This window comes from Manis javanica, chromosome 2 (genome assembly GCF_040802235.1).
Source record: "Manis javanica isolate MJ-LG chromosome 2, MJ_LKY, whole genome shotgun sequence".
NCBI classification, from domain to species: domain Eukaryota; kingdom Metazoa; phylum Chordata; class Mammalia; order Pholidota; family Manidae; genus Manis; species Manis javanica.
Window position 1 is genome coordinate 47039975 of NC_133157.1, and position 20925 is coordinate 47060899.

The following is a 20925-nucleotide window of genomic DNA, read 5'->3' on the forward strand; positions in this document are numbered from 1 at the left end:
ATCAGAGCTAATGTAAGGAAGCCTTCCTTTGGTGTGCCCCACCAGATTTTGGACAAAACCTCTTTGTGTGTACACATCTTGTCTGATTGCCTCACCCCATGTGTGTTTCTGGAGAAAAATTCTGATGTGGGGGCCAAATATGGCTTATTATGTGACTATAGCCATCAGTATTTTAAGCCACCACCTCCCTTTGGATGAGTAGTCTTTAGCCATGGGAGTATACGAAAGGTCATTGTCCTGAGGGTCACCTCCTCTGAGTTCTCTAGTCCTGGATCTCCACCTATTTGCTCATTCATCCTCTCTTCAGGTTAATAGACTCAAGTGAAAGAAAGGTGAAGGAACTGGAGTAGAGAGAGCCAGGAGGGGCTTCCCTGACCTTTCCTTTTCTCTCCTGCAGGTGGGAATGGGGCAACAGGGGCTCCAGTGCCTCTTTTCTTGACTTTAATTTCGTGATGGCTCTCCTCTTGGCAACACCATTTCCGCCCTTTTTTAGCAGTGACTGTACTCACCCCTTGAATGGTGTTGGTCCAGACCACATGGATATAGAGGAATACGGAGCATGATTCAGAACATTTGACCATGTTGACATCAATGGACTGAGTAGTGATCCAAGGTGTGCCCAGAAAAACTATTCTTGTCACAAATTGCAGGACCTGATTATGCAGCATGAGTGTCTATGTCCCTGAAGGAGCTACCCCATGGCTCTACCAAGCACACAGAGATCACAGAGGGTGCCCCAGCACTGAGAGGCCAGCCCTGCCCCAAGGACAAGATCCTGCACAATCTCATAAGCGGTTACTATAAGGCACTTACCCAAAAAGGAATTTTGCCTGAACACATCCCTGCAGACATTGTCTTTGTGCTCAAAGACATGCCCTACCTCCTACCTCTAAACTACTGATAAGGAGACATGAATGTGCTCTTCAGTGTCCTTGGGAGGCACTTGGGTTGGTGTGTGTGTGTGTGTGTGTGTGTGTGTGTGTGTGTGTGTGTGTGTGTGTGTGGCTAAGGAGTGAGAGTTGTCTTGATTAGTGATGATGGAAATATTCCCATTCCTTCCCACTAATTAGGCTATTTTTTCCCATCTTTCCCACACACTGGCTTTCCATCTTTCCCACACACTCATCCTCAAAATTTTTCCTCACTATCTGCCTCATTTTTCTGCAGGCACTGTGTGACCCAGACCATCCCCTCATTGAAGGCCATGTGATTCCTTTGTCCTGCAGTGATGTCATCAAGCCAGGCACCATGTAGGCTTTCCATAGGAAGGGGCTTCCCTTTCTTAAGTTACTCACTCAGTGGGGAAAACTCCTTGTTGAATTAAAATTTTGTTTCAAGGCAGACACCACAGACAGGGAAGATCCTTAAGTAGCATTCCGTAGTTTCGTGGCCTCTCACATTCCTCTGGTAATCCACTCAGCAGTACTCCCTGCCCCCAAATACCACCCTGCTAATGCTCCCCTAGCTCTGTTTTTCTAACATTCAAAGAGTTACTGTTTTCCAGACAACAGTCTTACCTCTGAACACTTTCAGAGCTGGGCTGCCTTGAGCAAAGTGACCCAGGCCATGGGTCTGTTTTAATAACTTAGAACCCAGCTCTCTTCCAGGAGCTGAATGGTGAGCAGAGCACTTCTTGACGAGATGGAGATTTCTTTGCCAAGACTAATAAGACCAAGTTCTTCCACTTCCATGTTTGCTAGGGCCCTTCACCTGCTCTGCCTTCCCTTTGGCCTCCTCCTGTCCCTACCTGCTAACCCACAATCAGCCAGGAGTTCTGCCTCCCTCTGCACCAGAGGCCTCATGCCAGGAAAGCAAAGGGGAAACGTGGTCAGTTGTAGACCTTCTTTAAGACCTGGGGAGCTGAGCTGATGCACCCAGCCCTCATCAGGAATGGAAGAGGGCCCTGGAGTCACATGGAAGATATCCTTCAAACTGCTCTGTAAGGTGGGATGTGTTCCTTACGCAGCCAACTCCAGTTCTGGTGGGGTGTGAGCTTCCTTGTCTCCCACTCTTCCTGGAGACCGAATGGGGCATTTAACCTGTGTGCCCATGCAACCCTGAGCATTCCAACCCATGGCTATTTACAGTTCAATATTGTGATAGAGCCAGGCTTGTTCTTTAGTGGGTTTCCCCATTTTTCTTAAGTCCCCCCCAAGCATTTGAGAAGTTTTTATGCTTTTGTATTTGTTTTTCGGATGGCCACGTTCAGAATAACAGATGAAGGAAGCTGAGATGGTGGTGGGTGTGTAGGGCTGCTGCAAAGTTCCCGTGACCAGCCTCAGCTTTGAGAAAATTGTCAGCTCTCAGTAAGAATGGAACCAACCTTTTCTTTTCCCTAAGCCCCAGTTTCTGGAAAACTCTCACAGTCCCCCAAATGCAGTAGAGACAAAAGAAAACACTCTCTTTTTAGAAGAAACAAATATATTTGTGAAGAATAAATGTTGCTGTTTTTGAGAACAGAGACCGTCCTCAGAGGATGCATAATATGAGAAACAATGAATTTTTTCTAATATTATGGAAACAATCCTTTGAGAGAAATCTTCTTGGAAGTTAGAGGGTAGTTGACCAGAGGAAACACCTTGTAGAGACAAGGCATAGGGCAGGTGTGAGGGGGGTCGGAGGGACCCGCCATCCTTGTCCATACCACTGTGGTCTGGCTGGGAACACAGGCTCCTAGCGGGCATAGTGTGGGATATTTTTGTTCCCTCCCTCTTAAGTATCTGAAAGCACTAAAGGAAAGGCCTCATTCTCTTTTTGCTGCTGCTCTTCAGTGAAACCTATGGCAGGAACTGGTGGTTCTTGTGCCAGGAGCCTCTTCTGATCTTCGGTCTGAGGAGGTGTCTCTCCTTGAGGTGGTTAGTCTCTTTCCTGCATCCTCTGTCTCATCTTCTCCTGCTAAGGGTCTCTTAGAGTCCTTGCTCTCTTAGGTTGTTGATGGATTTTTGTCCTCTTTGCTGTCCTCCCCAGTCTGGGGAACCCCTGTAAGCGTCTGAGCAGAATTGAGGGGACCCCTCTCATGGCTGTCTTGTCTTCTCTTACCCACAAGTGAGGGTGGAGTGAAAGAGCTACCCAGGCCGGGGGCTGAGTCTTTTGTGGTTGCCTCTTCTTCCCAGCCCACTCGAGAGTTTTCTCCAAGGAGCACTGCAAGCATTGCTGCAGAGTAAGACCTGGAAATCTGAGTAGATAAGGAAGAACAGTGGAGTAGGGAAGAGGCTTGGATTGGGTCTTCTTCACACTGAAGTGTTTTATTTTCAGAAGGAGTGGGGCCCTGCCTCTGATGTACCCAAGACTGCCTAACATGGGCTTCTAAAATCTATCAAAATCTGGATTAAGGAAAGAAGGCCTCCAAGAAGAATTCTGATAATATTCCTGGCATAAAAAGGGAGCCACATTTCTGTTTCGTGCATGGACGTGGGATTTCCCAGGCTGGAGCAACGCAGAGTGGGCATCTCACAGTATGATCCTCCCTATCTTCTTGCCCATGTCTGCCTCCTGGGTAAACACCCAGGGTCCTTCTGGTCTAGTTCTCCCCTGGGCCTCTTCATAATTCATTCTGAGTGACTCACCAAGCCACATGTCATCTCTTTCTCAGAGTGACCCACAGAAAGCAGCCCTCATAGGGAGTTAATGCAGGTACATGTAAAAGACAACAGGTGAAAAAAGGAGAATGGGGACAGCCTGGCCTGGTGGTCTTTGGAAGGTCACATTCCTCACAGCACTGCCTTTATGACATTCTTTCTGTCCCTCATTTCATCTTCAATTCCCTGTGGCTCTCCCTCAGTTCAATTTCCTGTTGCACTGGGGCCCTGGAATTCCATAGAGCAAGCCAGCAGGAGGGATACCTGAAATAGCAAAGAGATAAATCACCTTTTCTGAAGAGAAAGTACATTTGGGGCCACGTTAGCACCTTTTGGGTGAGCTCTTCAAACAGGGAAAATAGGAGCCTGTGTGTGTCAAGTGGAAGTAGGAATAAAGACAGTATGGAGATGGCTAAGTAGAATGTTCCATTGGGAACATTCTTTCAAAATTAGTGCCCAAGAATTAGGATTCAAGGTCCAAGATTCAATGACAATAATAGTAAGGCCCACGTGTATGGGGTTATGTCATTTTAAAGTGCTTTCACATACACTGTCCCTGGTGATCATCAGAACAGCCCCAGGAGGTGTGGAGCCAGGTGCTCTCTCAAACAAGGAGTCCCAAACAGGGAACTTAACTTGTCCAAAGTCATTACCCAAAAGTTTTGCTGCCACGCAATAGTTCTTCTACCATATCTCACTGTCACCTAATAGATAAGTGAATCTATGGCCCAGCTTTCACAGGGAGCAACAGAGCATGGATTAGAAGTGTCCCAGGTTCCAATTTCTTTACTATTCTGCTATGTGTCTCCCTCTGAGGGTGCTGTTTTCTGAGAAGGACTGGCTCTAGCAGGTGACATCAGCAGCAATTATGGACCTCTGGGACTTTACATAAAAAAGAAAGAAGATTCAACCTGGAAGGACCCAGGGTTGAATAGCAAAACTTTACCTGCTTTCTTTCTGCCTTTGCATTGCTGCTGAAAGGCCACAAAAAACAGAATTCAGAAGCAATTTTTCCCCTTTTCATTTTAAAGAAGCAACAAGCGTTGATGAATAATGTGTGTGACCTTCTGCATTGATTTGAGATCTCTATTGTCTCCATGTTATTCATCTTTAGGAGATCAAATATTTTCTACTGATCCTTTGTCAAACTTGAATAAAGAAGTATTTTGTGCACCTAGTCATTTACTGGTATTTCTGACAGTGGCCCTCTACTGAAAAGGGGCACCAACTCTCAGATCCTCAAGAACACATAGGCTATAGGAATCTGCACCCTGAGGCCAAGTCAAGTAGAATCCAATCAGAGTGTTTGCAAGGCTCAGCATTGCTCTCCATGTGTCAGATCTAACACAAGGGGAGGCCTGGCTGAGACAGAAGCGTCTCATGAACAGTGTTGAGGGACTCTGCCCTCGGGGGCCCAAACTCCTCTAATAAGCTTTTCCATGGCCCTGAACCAAAGTTTTGGGGATTTTACTCTGAACTCTTCTATCATACCTAAGTATATGGTTTCTGAGTTTTGGATAGAGCTCTAGTCTCTACTCAGTCCTAGGCAACCAACTCACAAGAGTTTTAAATAACACCAGTTTACTAATTCACTAATTCTATCTGGCAGAATAGTGGGTATTAGTTCTTTGCAATGGGCCCATGATTAATGAATCCATTCAAAAACTTGGATCATCTCACTATCACTAATACTCAATATAGTTGGAAATTTATATGGCAGTATTAAAAAATAAGGATTATGGTAAGCAGCTACTATGGACTAGGTACTATTCTAAGCACGTTAATACTTGGGATTCATTCCATGAACACTCCTTTGAGTGTACATGCATATATAAAACAGGTGTTTCTCAATCACCTATATGTGTCAGTTCTTGTTATAGTTGCCTTAGTACATATCAGCTGACAAAATGGGCAAATGTAGGTCTTTTCATTATCCCCATTTTATATTAAAAAAACAGAGCTACAAGGGAATTTAATAACCTTTTCAAGGTATAGCAACATTTTGGGAGCTAGGCCTCTGACTCCACATCCTGAGCCCTTATCCACATTCCAGGAATACCACTGTCCACAAGAACCAGAGGCTGCTGAGAATCTGAACATCCTTTGTACAGTACAGTGCCTGTTATCACTAATTTTATGTGCCAGCTTGGCTAGGCCATGGTACCTAGATATTTAGTCAAACATTTTACATGTTTCTATGAACACTTAAGATTATCATTTAAATTGGTAGACTCAGGAAACCAGATTACCCACTGTGGATGGACCCCATCCAATCAGTTGAAGGCCTTGTAGAAAAAGACTGACCTCCCAGAAGAAGACGGAATTCTGCTAGCACGCTATATTTGAACTCAACCTGCAACTCTTCCTGCTGTCTCCAGTCTGCTGGCCTAATCTGCCGATAATTGGATTTATCAGTCTCCACAATTTCTTCAGCCAATGCCTCTTAAAATAAATCTGTATGTACATACATCTTATTGGGTCTGTTTCTCTGGAGAACTCTACTAGTTTTTGATAAAAAGTTATTTCCAGTTCCCATTTGTCTGAGGCATAACAGCCACCCTTCTTCCCTCATGACATTTAACAGTGTACTTTGCCATCACATTCCTCACAATGGTAACACGGTGTTTTCTTCAGGATGATTTCACTTGTCAAACACCTTGCTTAGCCAGCAGTTTTTCTAAAACTGAATTTTGGTGATGTTTGCATGTTGCATTATATGAAGAATTTATTTTTGCCTTTTATGAATTTGCAATTTCAGGTTCTGATTGCCTCAACACTGGCCATCCTGCAACTCTTAAAATGTAGCTGGAGCCAGAGAACCATAACTGTAGCTGCCCACCATATCTTCCCAACGTAGACCAGCTAATCTACAATATCTTCTAACTTACATGTAACACACTTGACATATTCTATTTAATCTGTTCAGTCAAAAGCCCTGCATACCAAATTTTGCTGAGTTTCCTACATTCCAAGTTCCCCAGCTGCGACCAGCTCTTACCCCCTCGCAGTTCTTGAATCTCCTGATCTCCTGAGCAAATGAGCTCATGTATCTGGTGCAGTCCCCTCCTAGTGGAATCCACTTCAAAGCCCCTGAACACCTGCACAGTGAGTTCCTACATTCTTTACCAGCTTATGTGGTTTAGACACGTGGGCTGCACGGGTGCTGCGCCTGCTCTGTTCACTATTTCTGGGCCTGGCTGGTCGTCCCTGGGGTCTTGCCCGTGACAGCCCCTGGTGGCACTGGCACATGGGGAGGAGCAAGGCATGCCTACATTCACACTCAGCCACCTCCAGCTAACACTGCCCAGTGACTGTGCACAGATGTTCACAGCCGCCATAATGGCAGCCTGGGTCTCCCCTGGTCCTTTTTCCCAGCTGCATGGGTCTTGGGCACCTAAGTCCCAGAGAGGATGGGACCTGTGCCCACAGGGTAGGCACCTCAGTGCTGTGGTGGCCCAGCTTACACTGCCCCCCAGCTCTGCTGCCGCCAGCCTAGTTTTCAGGTCTCCAATGCCCTCGAATACACATAAACCTCCTAAATATACTATAAATGTATTGTGATTCCTGGAGAGCAAACATGATTTGGCTATGGAGATTTTCCAGGGCAAAGTGACAGTGTATGGTTGGCTAGGAGAAGTTTCCACACTAAATATTAAATGAACAAAAATAAAATTATACATGTATATATGTGTTTGTATATATACTTCTATGTAGACATAAGTATAGGTGTATGTATACTTGGTACATGTAACATGCATTCTCGACAGTACCCCACATAGAAAGGACAGTAATACTTGAACTGAGTCAGGCAGTGAAAGAGAGGGGAAGTCCAGAACTGCCAAGCCTTGCCACAGCGCCTGAACTGGTCCACACAGAAGTAACAGTAGAGGAAAGAAAGATGAAGGACCAAAAATTACTAAAATTCAAATATGACTAAGACTGTCCCAACCACAACTTACAGAAAAGCAAGCGAAAGCACTGGCTAAGTGATCTAAGGCAAAGATTCAAAAACCCTCCCAAACTGACACCCCTCCTGGCCACTTGAGCAATTCATCAGTATACACACCCACAATTCCTGGTTGACTACCTCCAGGACAATACCGTGTGGATTATAACAACACCCCCAAATATTACCAACATCCATGTCCTTCAGTGACAACCCCTCTGGTTGTCAGTTGGCAGTATCAGAATTCTCTGACAGCTGTTGAAATGCTCTTGAGCTCTCTAGCTGACTACTTCAAAGGGCTGCCAATATCATCATTCTGTCCGATGATGAGTATATTTCCAATTATGTTGTCAGACAGGATCAGATATGTGGAATGAATTTGCACAACTGGAAATTTATTGTTTATAAAGAAATTCAACAACATGGGCTATGAGGTTTCCCATTAATTAAAACACCACTGCAGTTCCACTCCCAGTTTATCTAGGTCCACCGCACAGTGTGAATAAGGGAGGCTTGTCAGGAAGTGGTTAGTAGCAGGCTGGAGGCAGGGAACATCTTTTAGTCCCTTTCTCTCTCCCTAGCTGCCCATTGCCCAAGGAGGCCTTGCCCTGCGTGAAGCTGTAGACTTCCTTTTGTAACGAGATCAGCTTGGAAAACTACCGTATTCGAGTATTCGGTCAATGCTCGCCAGAAAAACGCCTGTTGTTCCTTTAGGAGGGGAACGCCCTGAAGGGCTAGGACTTGCCCCTGGAGAAGCCTGGCCCCCACATTTGATCTCGGCCTTGGCCCATGTGGCCGGCAGGGGCGCAGGGCCGTGTGGGGGTTTCAGCAGAGCACACGGGCAGTTGGGTTCAGCTGTTCCCTTTTACTCTCAGCACCTATGTCATCCTGGTAAAGGCACATTGCTCAGGTCCCAGAGTATTCATCTGGACGCTCACGGAAACAAACCTGCCTACAGTGGTTTTGAAAAGCTTACAACTCTAACTTTTGCTCTCTCCCTGTGGCATTCCACTCGTAACGGGAACCTTGAAGCTAGAATCCACACGGGAGCAGAGCCCCTGTGTGCTGGAGGGAGTGGAGAGACTGTACAGGGGTGTGAATGGACTCCGTAAAGCTGCGCGGGGGACAGAGCCGGAGGGCGGGTACCAGCAAGCAGCGTATGCCTTCCGCGCTCCCCTCCCCGTGACTCCTCTCAGACATTCCTACCTGCTGCTGTTGCTGACTCGGCAGAAATCGGTTAGGCCTCTGACGTAAGTACTGACCGTTGTGCGTATTTCCCAGGGCTCCTCTCAGTTCCATGGAATTGCAGCTTTTGACAGGCATTTTCTGACACGTGGTAGGACTGTTCCATAGGACCTAATAGACAAAGATATGCTGTGACAGATTTATATAGAAAGACTAAGGATTTAAGTTTTGTGAATGAAAAACTCAAGAGGTTTTCTTTAATGAGAATTTAATTAATAGAATACAAATGTAATAAAATTGAAAGTTGAGCATGTTTTCTAAATTCTTATAGAATGTTAAGGGAAATATCTTTTATATGAAAATGTAAACAAATATAAGATGCAAGAATAAGTAAATAAATGAGTATATAAGCAAATAGGGTAATCATCTATTAGGGTCTGATGCTTCAGGACCTGAATATCTAACATATTCTTGCTTAATACTACTGACAAATAGGTAAATTACTTAAATTAATTCTGTAATTAAAGTTGAAATAACCTTTTGGAATAACCATCGACATATGTGCAAGAGTGATACAGCATATGCCTCAGTGAGAATCATTTCAAGGAGACCCTATGTCTCTAGCCCCAGTTCCAAACCTTCTTGCAAGTTTCTGGATGAAGAGAAGGATCTCATGATTTCCACTCTGACAATTTCCTAGGCACAGTCACTGTATTTTTGGTCTTTCAGGTAGAGGTGGATCCCTGGAAGTACCTCTTCACAGCCCATGTAGGGCCCTCGGTTTCGAAGGCAGATTCCACCTCTCCCATTGCCTGCACTAAGCAGGTGTCCAGGTCTTCCAGCTGCCGATGGAGTCCAGTGCAGAGTCTGTGCAGGAGGGAGGTGTTTCAGGCAGCCGAGGAGCGCTCTGTGTGGGAGAAGCTGAAAATCTGCTGGAGTATCTGGTAGAGGACAACAGTCACCCAAGGCCTTCTGGAATCAGCTGCCTTCCAGCAAATACAGCAGAAACAACTGGAACCAGCTAAGTGTCTATCAGCAGGGGTCTGGTTAAATAATACATGAGACACCCATTCAGTGGGAAATGATACAACTGTTTAAAAAAATTAAGTTCTCTATGTACGAATATGGGAAGATCTCCAAGTGAAAAATATAGGTGCGGAACTGTGAGTATGGCATACTATCTTTTTTTATTAATTGTTTTATTGACCATAACAACTTTAAGAAATCTCTTCCAACTTCAAAATTTATATCCCATTGTTTACTGGTTTAAAGATGATGCATTTAGGACCACTGCAAGTTGGTTAAAAAAATCTTTTGGGATTACATTTCTCTTGAATTTAACAGGTCCTTACATAGAACATTGCCTGGAAACCAGAATAGAACATGAATAAGAAAACTAAAGACGTGTTTAAATAACAAATACTATCAGTGTTTAAAATGGCAGACTACAGAAAGGTTTAATTTGTGTGTGTGCAGTCAGGCACTGACTGACGCATTTAGAAACCATTGTATTAAGTGCACTGAGTATAAATTTTTACCCCCGCAAAGGAATAATTCAATGAAACCCATGTTTTTTTCTTGGAATCAACCAGCTCGAAAACATGCATGGATGAACACTTACTAGACACTATTAGCAGTCTTTTATTTATACTCCTGTAATAGTAATAGCAACATATTGTGCTTGCATAGATCACATTTTATCCAAGGACCTCAAAGTCATTGTATCAAGCAATATGGTGTTGGAAGTTTAAGTTTCCATGACATATGAAGTTTGCTTAGTCATGGCATGGGAAACAGATGCCAGCAACAGAATCAAAATAAAAGCTCAAGGAGACAGTCTAAATTTCTTATGGTTTGTAATTTTCTTTCCAATTTGCCACTTCTTTCTTACCATACCTATAATACTGATTTGGGGTAAAAATGAACTTTACATGTTAGGAATAATTTGAGCATCAACTCACAAATGAACTATGTCTTTTTTATAGTTCATCTTTGAAAAGCACATAGGGAATGTTAGAGGTGGCTTTTTAATAGTGTAACTTTACACATCATTGATTTGTAATATGACTATGAATGATCCTTGAATAGAAGAAAACATTTTACACTGGAATGACATACATATATATGTAAAAATGATGGAGCTATATCTTTTAGTACACTTACATTTAACACAAAAGTACTTTAATTCATTGAAGGTCAGACTTTTATTCTTTCTGTCTTCTTGTTTAAACTTCTTAGAGGGTTTAACTCTTAGCATTTAACTGAGAGACCCAAGTTAGTGTAGTTTAAAGTTTCTTTGGAATGCATGAATCTGCCAGGCCCCACTGGAGAAGCCCACCTAAGTGAGAAGAAGGGGTGCCTGAGCTGTTCTGTTCTTGACTAAGGGCAGAAGGCTCAGCTCTTCTTGGTCAGGTACCCAAGATGGGCATTCTGTGCATTTTCTTTCTTAAAGGAATTTCCAACATTATTGGAAATGCAATTTCTCTTTGGACAATGTGATTAAGGTTCCGATCTTTCACTCGAATATTAAACTAAGTTAGCTCTAACCGTGTCCTTCTTTACTTCGAAGGAAACTCAATATCCATTCATTTTGGGTTAGTTCTGCTGGAAGTTCATTGGCCTTGTTTCTCAGGGTTGGGTCTGTCCCTGCTTCCGAAGCAGCGCGACTGTTTTAATATTCCCATTGAGCACCGCTGCGGGGAGCGCTGACGTCCCCGTTCTTCAAGATACCAAGGGTGGGTGAGAATTTCAGCAACTCCTCTATGATATCATTATATCCTTTGTTGGCAGCTTTCAGTAATGCTGTTGTACCATCCAAGGAAAGGCGGGTTTACTCCGCACGTGTAAGCAGAGATGAATTCGGGAGCTTAGGTACACGTGTCCCACCCGCCCCGGGCATACTATCTTTTACAGAGAAATAGAGTGTAATAAAAGAATATAGCTATATTCTTATTACTTTGCATATACTTAAGAAACTGGATGGATTTAAGAGACAATAATTTCAACCCGTGGGAAATGTTGGATAAATTGTGTCAAAGTTTATACATTTATTCATATGCCAAAATTCAAATTTAGTTAATTGAAGAAATCAAATCAATAAAATACCCATAAAGTGAATAATCAGTAGAGGGAAGAGATACAAACATTGCTGTAACCGTATTTTGGAAAGAAATTATATATATTGAATCAGTATATTTTCCAAATTTATTTATCCAAAACGGTATAAATATTTTTTTTGTATTTATACAAAAACGGGTAAGTTTTTGGATTCTATGTTTATTACAGAGGCTATAAAACAATGGAGGACAAGATATATATTCAGGAACAAATAATGAGCAAAGAAACTATAGAATGTATAGTTATTGGAAAGTTGTGTATCCATTAAAAATTATGTGAGTGGAAAAAAGCACGAAACAGTTACTGATGATGGAATTGCATTTAGGCACAAAAGTCAGCCTTTATTGTTTACAAAGCATGATCACAGTTGGGTATTGGAGACAAGTGATATGTTCCATATGATTAAAATTTTGAAAAATAAGAACGAAAGTTATAACTGAGGTGTCTATTAAATTTTGTAGGATAAAAATTATAGTGTTGTATGGAGGAAAAATTTCTTTCCCCTACGTCTTCTACGGCCCCCGTTTCCTCTCAAAAGCAGCATTTCATTGCTATTCAAAAAACGCCAGGAAGCATAAATCTTAAAACATATGCCCTTGGTGGGAGAGCTCAGACGCCGTGAAAACCGTAACGTTCGTGCACCCAGCGCGGCCTCTTCAGTCTCACAGGTCCCGCCCCTCTCCTGCCCCGCCCAGCCCAGCGCCCTCTTCTCCCCCACCCAGCTCAGCCCCCTCTCCAGGCCCCGCCCTCCCCGTCTCCCGTGCACTTCCTCCCCATCCCCCACGCGCCCGCCCACGAACCCGGTCAGGCGGCCGCGCAGCCGCTCCTAGCCCGGGGGATCCTGGGACTAGACCTTTCCGGAAGGACCGGCTCGGCGTCCGGGACCAGGCCCGTGTTCCAGGCCCAGGCCCGTGTTCCAGGCCCAGGCCCGTCCTCCAGGCCCTCGCCCCAAGACAGGTCCGTAGCCGCGGCGACTCTCCAGGGACAGCGGAAGGTGCAGCCGGCCGCTCACTGAGGAGGCCGGCCTCGCCGCCGAGCGAGCCGCAGTACGTGGCGGCGCCTCCCCTTGGCCCGGAGGGAACTGCTGGAGGAGCGGCAACGCAGGCCTGACCAGGTGAACCGGGTCACTTAACTGCCTTCAGGTGATGACTCATCCGCATAATAATCAGATTTGAGGCCTAGAGCTCGTTGTGGTCCAGCTACAGAACTGTTTTCAGTGGATGACTGGTGTGTTTTGCGGGGTGCTACGGTGACTGCTTGCCCTTGATAAAGAAAGCAAGCTTCCTGCTCTTTGCACATCCTCTTTTCCCTTAAAGCTTTCAGGTTATAATCTCTTTCCCTGGCGTACGTCCTTGTGCAAGAGGAAGGCTTTCACATGAAAGTGTCTCTTGGTAACGGCGAAATGGGCGTCTCTGCCCATTTACAGCCTTGCAAGGCAGGAACCACACGTTTCTTTACCAGCAATACTCACAGTTCTGTGGTACTGCAAGGCTTTGATCAGCTCAGAATAGAAGGATTGCTTTGTGACGTGACGCTGGTGCCGGGAGATGGAGATGAAATCTTCCCTGTTCACAGAGCAATGATGGCGTCTGCTAGTGATTATTTCAAGGCTATGTTCACAGGTGGAATGAAAGAGCAAGATTTAATGTGCATTAAGCTTCATGGGGTGAACAAGGTTGGTCTGAAGAAAATAATTGATTTTATTTATACTGCAAAACTTTCTCTGAATATGGACAATCTTCAGGACACACTTGAAGCTGCCAGCTTTTTACAAATCTTACCTGTTTTGGACTTCTGTAAAGTATTTCTTATTTCAGGAGTCTCTTTAGATAACTGTGTTGAAGTTGGACGAATTGCTAACACCTACAATCTTATAGAAGTGGATAAATATGTCAATAATTTTATCCTGAAGAATTTTCCTGCATTATTGAGTACTGGGGAGTTTCTGAAACTCCCTTTTGAACGTCTTGCCTTCGTGCTTTCAAGTAATAGTCTTAAGCACTGTACTGAACTTGAGCTCTTCAAGGCTGCCTGTCGCTGGTTAAGGTTGGAAGACCCTCGGATGGATTATGCTGCAAAATTAATGAAGAATATTCGATTTCCACTGATGACACCACAGGACCTCATCAATTATGTGCAGACCGTAGATTTCATGAGAACAGACAATACCTGTGTGAATTTGCTTTTGGAAGCTAGCAATTACCAAATGATGCCATATATGCAGCCAGTGATGCAGTCAGATCGAACTGCCATTCGATCAGATTCTACACACTTGGTTACATTAGGAGGGGTTTTGAGGCAGCAGCTGGTTGTCAGTAAAGAATTACGAATGTACGATGAAAGGGCGCAAGAGTGGAGATCTTTAGCCCCCATGGATGCTCCCCGTTACCAGCATGGCATTGCTGTCATTGGGAACTTTCTTTACGTAGTTGGTGGTCAAAGTAATTATGATACAAAAGGAAAAACTGCCGTTGATACAGTTTTCAGATTTGATCCACGATACAATAAATGGATGCAGGTTGCATCATTAAATGAAAAGCGCACATTCTTCCACTTGAGTGCCCTCAAAGGACATTTGTATGCTGTTGGTGGGCGAAGTGCAGCTGGTGAACTGGCCACAGTAGAATGTTACAACCCAAGAATGAATGAGTGGAGCTATGTTGCAAAAATGAGTGAACCCCACTATGGCCATGCTGGAACAGTGTATGGAGGCTTAATGTATATTTCAGGAGGAATTACTCATGACACTTTCCAAAATGAGCTCATGTGTTTTGACCCAGATACAGACAAATGGACACAGAAGGCTCCAATGACTACAGTCAGAGGTCTGCATTGCATGTGTACAGTTGGAGATAAACTCTATGTCATTGGTGGCAATCACTTCAGAGGAACAAGTGATTATGATGATGTTCTAAGCTGTGAATACTACTCACCAACCCTTGACCAGTGGACACCAATTGCTGCAATGTTGAGAGGTCAAAGTGATGTTGGAGTTGCTGTCTTTGAAAATAAAATCTACGTTGTAGGTGGATATTCATGGAATAATCGTTGTATGGTGGAAATTGTCCAGAAATATGACCCAGAAAAGGATGAGTGGCATAAAGTTTTTGACCTTCCAGAGTCACTTGGTGGCATTCGAGCTTGCACTCTGACAGTTTTTCCACCTGAAGAAAACCCTGGATCGCCTTCTAGAGAATCGCCTCTTTCAGCACCTTCAGATCATTCTTAAGACAACGATGGTAATACCTTTGCAGTGCATCCTGGATAATCTCATACTTTCCCTTCAATTGTTACCTTATGATTGGTACAGTTACCAAATAAAAAGGTAACTGATGTTTGTGCTGTTTGACTTAATATGTTCATCAAATTGTTAACCAGTACGTTCTGAAAATGTATTCAGCCAGGGCCAGTTGTTTTAACAAATGTAAAAGATGTAGAAAAATGTTTAAGTTAGGTCTCTTTTTTTGTGGTGGTGTATAAGTCAAATTGTAGGTGATTGTAGTAAATGTATAATTATGTTTATTATGTTCAAAGCTGAAAGTTTTCATCTTTGAGTATAAAACATCAAAGGGAAGCTTCAAGCACTAACCTAAAATATTAAAGAAAAGGCCACCAATTATTAGCTACCTCCCTCTTTTCATAGTTTTTGACATAGCTGCCAACTCACCAGATCGTGTGGGTGCATTTGAGTATGTGAAGTTTCTTAGGCAGACAGAAGAAATAATAAATTCAAAATAGTAACTCAAAAAACCAGTATAGCCCTAAGTCATGGTTTCATATCTTCGGAGAGAGGGAGAGAGAAAGTACAAACACATATACATACATACACATACAATCTTTAAATTGATTGGTACTTTAGCTATAGTGAAATTGTGTTTAAATTATTTTTCTTCACCTAGCAGCTATTTATGTTTGAATGTGAATTCAGTACCAGAGAATAAATATGTAGTTACACCAAATTGAGATAGACATTAAATTGACAAAGGAATTTGTTGTTTGACTAAATTGTTACTTCAGATGAAACCTACATTATTTTTTCTGCTTGTATGTTCTTTTTTGAGTTGCTTTTATACAGGTTATTTAGCAAAGTTTAGGTTTCAGAGATTTGTTTTGCTCAGAAATTTAGGCTCTGCTATTTTCTACCTTTTTGTTGACTAAAACAGAAAAAGCAAAGAATTATGCCGAACAAAGCTGTAAGATTTTTAGTTCAGTGTCCCAACATAAGTCATTCAGCATTATTTAATTGGGGTGGTTGCTCTGATGCTGCTCCAGCCCATATGCATCCTGAGCTTTCTGTGATCTGCCTCAAGGCAATGATGTGAGCAAGCAGGAAATAAACTCTCTTCTGCATCAAATCAGAGAAATGTCCTTTTGGCTATGTCTAAAGAACAGGACCAACTTCAGATTCCCTAGGAAGCCAGCCAAGAGAAGTCCAGGACTCTGCTCTCTTGCAGGCAGTACTACAGTAAATCTTCAGCCTCTTCAATAACAAGGGCATCCCTACTGACTGGGAATCACATGTGAATGTCTTAATGGGACCTGATCAGCAAATGGAATCATAGGAGTCCTTTGTAAAGAGTTACTCTGAAGAAGTACTTTCCTGGAATAAGTAACTGAAGAAAAAATTAACATACATGCATTATAATTAATATATATATATATATATACATATATGTATTTCCCTATATTTGGGAGATTGTCATAGTGTAAATCAGGAACAACTTTCTCTTTATTGACAATCAATCCCATAATAAAACTCAGGAACCAAGACAAAAGAAATTGGCTTCCAGGAATCTGAACCTTACTGCCCATACAAGTGTTGATCCATTTTAATGCTTTTTATGATTTCTGCATTGGCAGAAATTTTCATACTTTCTATGTTTTTTTAATGACTCAATTTTTTTATTACTAAAAATAGCACATTAAGAAAATACAAAAAGTAGAAATTGGTGTTAACTTTGTGCATTGAATAAGAAATAACATCCCAATCATTTATTTGATTATTAATGAGGTTAAATATTTTGTTTTTTTGAGTAGTTTTGTTTCCTCTTTGATCAAATGTTCATGTCCTTTAACCTTGTAATACCTATTGGAGTTGCTTTGTTTTTCATACCAAGTTAACAGGATCTGTTTATATAATAAATGTGATTTAAGTGGCAGTTGCTTGTGTTGATATTTTTTTCTCAGTGTTACAAAGGCAGGACTATTAAGTTAATTTTTGAGATAAAATTTGTCCATCTTTCTGCATTTTGACCTCGGGTATAATTTTGCTACAATTCCTTTATTTTTATGTAGTATTGGTGAATTTACTTTATTGGTGCTTATTCTGACATGCTGAAATGGTGTTGCCCTACTTGTCTTCTATTCTGCACAAACTTTTCTCTTTACCTTGTAGAAAACAGATTTCTGCTTTCTACTACGTTTGACCCTGTTTCTTTATAATTAACTAAACATTGCTTAACCAGGTAAGCAAACTGCTCCATCTATTATCTCATGCCTCCAGACTCACACACCCCACCTCACATCCTTTTACTTTATAATTTTTTTGCAGTTGACAGCTCTCTCAGCAATCAAAATAGCTGACATACTATACTAATACTAATTAAATCTGGAATTCCTTCCTTACAGATAATGGAAATTTTATGTAGCTTTGAAATTATTGACTGGAAAGCAATTTAATTCATAAGTTAATAGTATTTTACAGAAAATTTAGACTGAAAAAAATACTTAAAAGAAGATAATAAGAACTAAGAACTGCTACCACAAAAGCATTCTGTTAACATTTTTTTGTAGTTTTTCTGTGTTCATAAAGTAATGGTAGAGTTCTTGATTATAAAAATTTGTATTACAGAACAAAAGGTAAGTTATTGATTCTACATGTCAAAGGTAATTTCTGTTAATACTGGATATACAGTACAGAAGCAAAGTTGTCAAATATTTTTGATATGGGCATTTGTCATTTTTTGAATATGCCAGACCTTTAAATCTAGATAATAAAAGGAAACTAATCCAACTTCCAAAGACACAAACTGCTATTACAACTTTTTCTCCAGGTTTTCTGAAATGAGCAGAAAATAATGTAGGGTGCCTTTTTCCTAATAAATACATATTTTTGTATTTGTAATACATGTATTAACAGATTCCATTTTACCCAGACACATCCATCCTACTTGCCAACAGCATTTACCTGCAGAGCAAACACAATCATGTTGATTCTTCTGGTTTGTAGTTAAAATTGTCTTGTTCTGATTATAAAGACAAAGCATGCTCCTACAGAACATTTCATTCAAAACTACAGAAACATCCCATCAAGAAGTAAAACCAGTATCCTATATGCAGCTCAGCCTATTAACAACTGAAAGACCTTGGGGTGAGTTAACCTCTCTCAGCTTAAGTTTCCCCATTTGTCTGTGGGGTTGGGATGGGTGTTAATAATTGTACCCATATCAGAATTATATGGAGGGAGTGTTATAAAGTGTTTGACATAGGACATGCACAGTTAAAGCATTTATTAAATGATAGTTGTTACTAAAAAAGTAAGCATCATATTTCCTTACAATTTTTTACTTTAGTTTCATCTTGATTTTCACAGGTTATTTTATTTTCATCCATGTTTCAAACATGTGCCGTCATATTTTTTTCCATGTATTTAAACATCTACCCTAAATTTTCACCAATACAAATTAAACAAGATTTAATATGGTGGATCATACGGGACATTTTCCAGGGCTAGAACTATATAAGGCAGTATCACTTCTACCAACATTTAGTTGGCCTGAATTTATTCTCATGGGATGCCTAAGTGCAAAGAAGTTGGGAAATAGACTCTAGTCAGGTAACTAAGAGGAGACAAGTTCAGTGAATAAGACCTCTTCAGTTTTACACTATTTGTACTAATTTTAGGGGGAAAAAGTAACCAATGTGTTTGCAGCACACATTATTAAAAACAAAAACTGACCCAAAGTCTGATTCCACAATTTAAATGGGAAGATTCAGTGTATATCACTCTTTAGAATTCACAGCATCATTGACTCTTTGAAAGAATTCAACTTGATTCCCAAAGGGATAGGAAATTAAGTTGATTTCCTAAGTTAGAAAATGGCCAAAGTGTGGAGATGAAGTCTCAAAACACATTGTAGAGTTCAAATTGTTGCCTTATTACCTGAGTGAGTTAAGGAAAGTATGACCAGATAGGTCCATACTGTACTTGAGGGTCAGTGAAATTAAAAGAGTGAGTATTCCATTTATGAGCAGGCCCATGACCCCATGATTCTTTTTTTATTTTCTTCTTTTATTAAGCTATCATTGATATACAATCTTATAAAGGTTTCACATGAGCAACATTGTGGCCACTATATTCACCCACACCATCAAGCCCTCCCCCACACCCCATTGCAGTCACTGTCCATCTGCTTAGCAAGACACCATAGAGTCAGCACTTGTCCTCTCTGTGCCATACCGCCCACCCCCACCATGACCTCCCTACCTCATGTGTGCCTTAATCCTTAATCCTTTTCCCCCTCCCTCCATGCCCTCCCTCCCCACTCCTCCCCTTTGGTAACTGCTAGTCCCTTCTTGGAGTCTGTGAGTCTGCTGTTGTTTATTCAGTTTTCAGGCCAATAATTCTTTCTTACCATGACATGCTAAATACCGAAAAAAGAAACTTACAGAAAATATCCCTGCAACAAAACTTTTTTTTTTAAATACCTCACACAATATTCAATTATAGCTTTGATTGTAGAACCATGAAGAATTTACAAAGTATCTTGAGACCTTTGTCTAAGAGTTCTTAAGAACCAAGCATAGCTATGTAGTACATGTGTATTATATTTTCTCCTTTTATTATGATTATTCTCTTCATGCATAATGATCAAGCTCCTGAAATAACAGGGAATGGGCAAGATGCCTAGGAACAAGGTTGGGTAAGGTGATTTCTCTGCCCACAGATACCTTAACAGACTTAACGGGGATGTCTTTATAAGGTCAGATCATTAAAAGCTACATCTGTGGTAGCTAGAAGAGAGAATGTATGTTTGTGTATAAGGAAGAGTGAGAAAAAGACAAAAATAGGCAAAAGACTTACAATCCAAATTCTTGATATGAATCTGGGGGGAACACAGACATGAAGTAGTGCTGCTCTAATTTTAGCATGCCACCTTTGGGAAATGAAACTGAATTGGAGGCCTGCTACCCCATGAAATTATATGGAGATGGCAGGAAACAAATGTCCATTTTCAAGTTTGTGTGAGGAGTCCCCAAAGAATTGCAGGATAGAGTAGGTAATTGCCATTTGAGTCAAGATCCATCTTAAAAAAATGAATTTAACCCAGGAATACAGGATGTCATTCCATTTGCCTCTTTAAATTTTTTCCACCATGTTTGATAGTTTTCAGTGTATAAGTCTTTTGTCTCCTTGGTTAAGTTTATTCCTAACTATTTGTTTCCTTCTGATGCTATTGTAAATGGGATTATCTCAATTCCTTTTTTGGATTATTTATTAGTGTACAGAAACACGACTAATTTTTGTGTGTTATCTCCTGCAACTTTGCTGAAATCATTTATTCTAATTGTGTGTGTGTAATCTTTAAGTTTTTTTTAATAGGGTTATCAAGATCATACATCTGGGAACAGAGGTAAGTTTACTTCTTTCCCAATTTGGGTGCCTTTTAATTTCTTTTTCTTGCTTAAGTATTCTGGCTAGGACTCAGGTACCATGTTGAAAGAAGTTGTGAGTGGCATCCTCACCCTGTTCCTGATCTTAAAGGAAAATATTTCAGTTTTTCACCATTGAGTATAATGTTAGCTATGGGTTTTTTCATATCTGATCTTTATTATGTTGAGGCAATTTCCTTATATTTCTATTTTCTTTATTTTTTTTGTCATAAAACTTGAAATTTGTCAAATGATCTGCATCAAGATGATCATATATGTGTTTTTTCCTTTTATTATGTCAGTGTGATGTATTACATTGGTTGATGTTTGTTTGTTGAACCATCTTTGCATTCCAGGAATAAATCCCCCTTGGTCACATTGTAGCATCCTTTTAATCTGCTGTTGAATTAGGTTTGCTAGTATTTTCTTGTGGATTTTTGCATCAGT

The 20925-nt window shown here is 41.3% G+C and overlaps 2 protein-coding genes across 2 annotated transcripts; one reads left to right on the forward strand and one right to left on the reverse strand.

Moving 5' to 3' along the window:
* Positions 1-14: 14 nt before the first annotated feature.
* Positions 15-13125, reverse strand: LOC118972772 (uncharacterized). The gene is made up of 4 exons (XM_073219842.1): positions 13030-13125; positions 12627-12932; positions 8731-8880; positions 15-3175 (listed from the first exon to the last, which is right to left on the reverse strand). Exons 1-4 carry the CDS (start codon positions 13123-13125, stop codon positions 2924-2926), a joined length of 804 nt encoding a protein of 267 aa, XP_073075943.1. The 3' UTR covers positions 15-2923.
* On the forward strand, positions 12653-16985 carry KLHL9 (kelch like family member 9). The gene has a single exon (XM_017660820.3). It carries the CDS (start codon positions 13202-13204, stop codon positions 15053-15055), a length of 1854 nt encoding a protein of 617 aa, XP_017516309.1. The 5' UTR covers positions 12653-13201; the 3' UTR covers positions 15056-16985.
* Positions 16986-20925: the final 3940 nt, after the last annotated feature.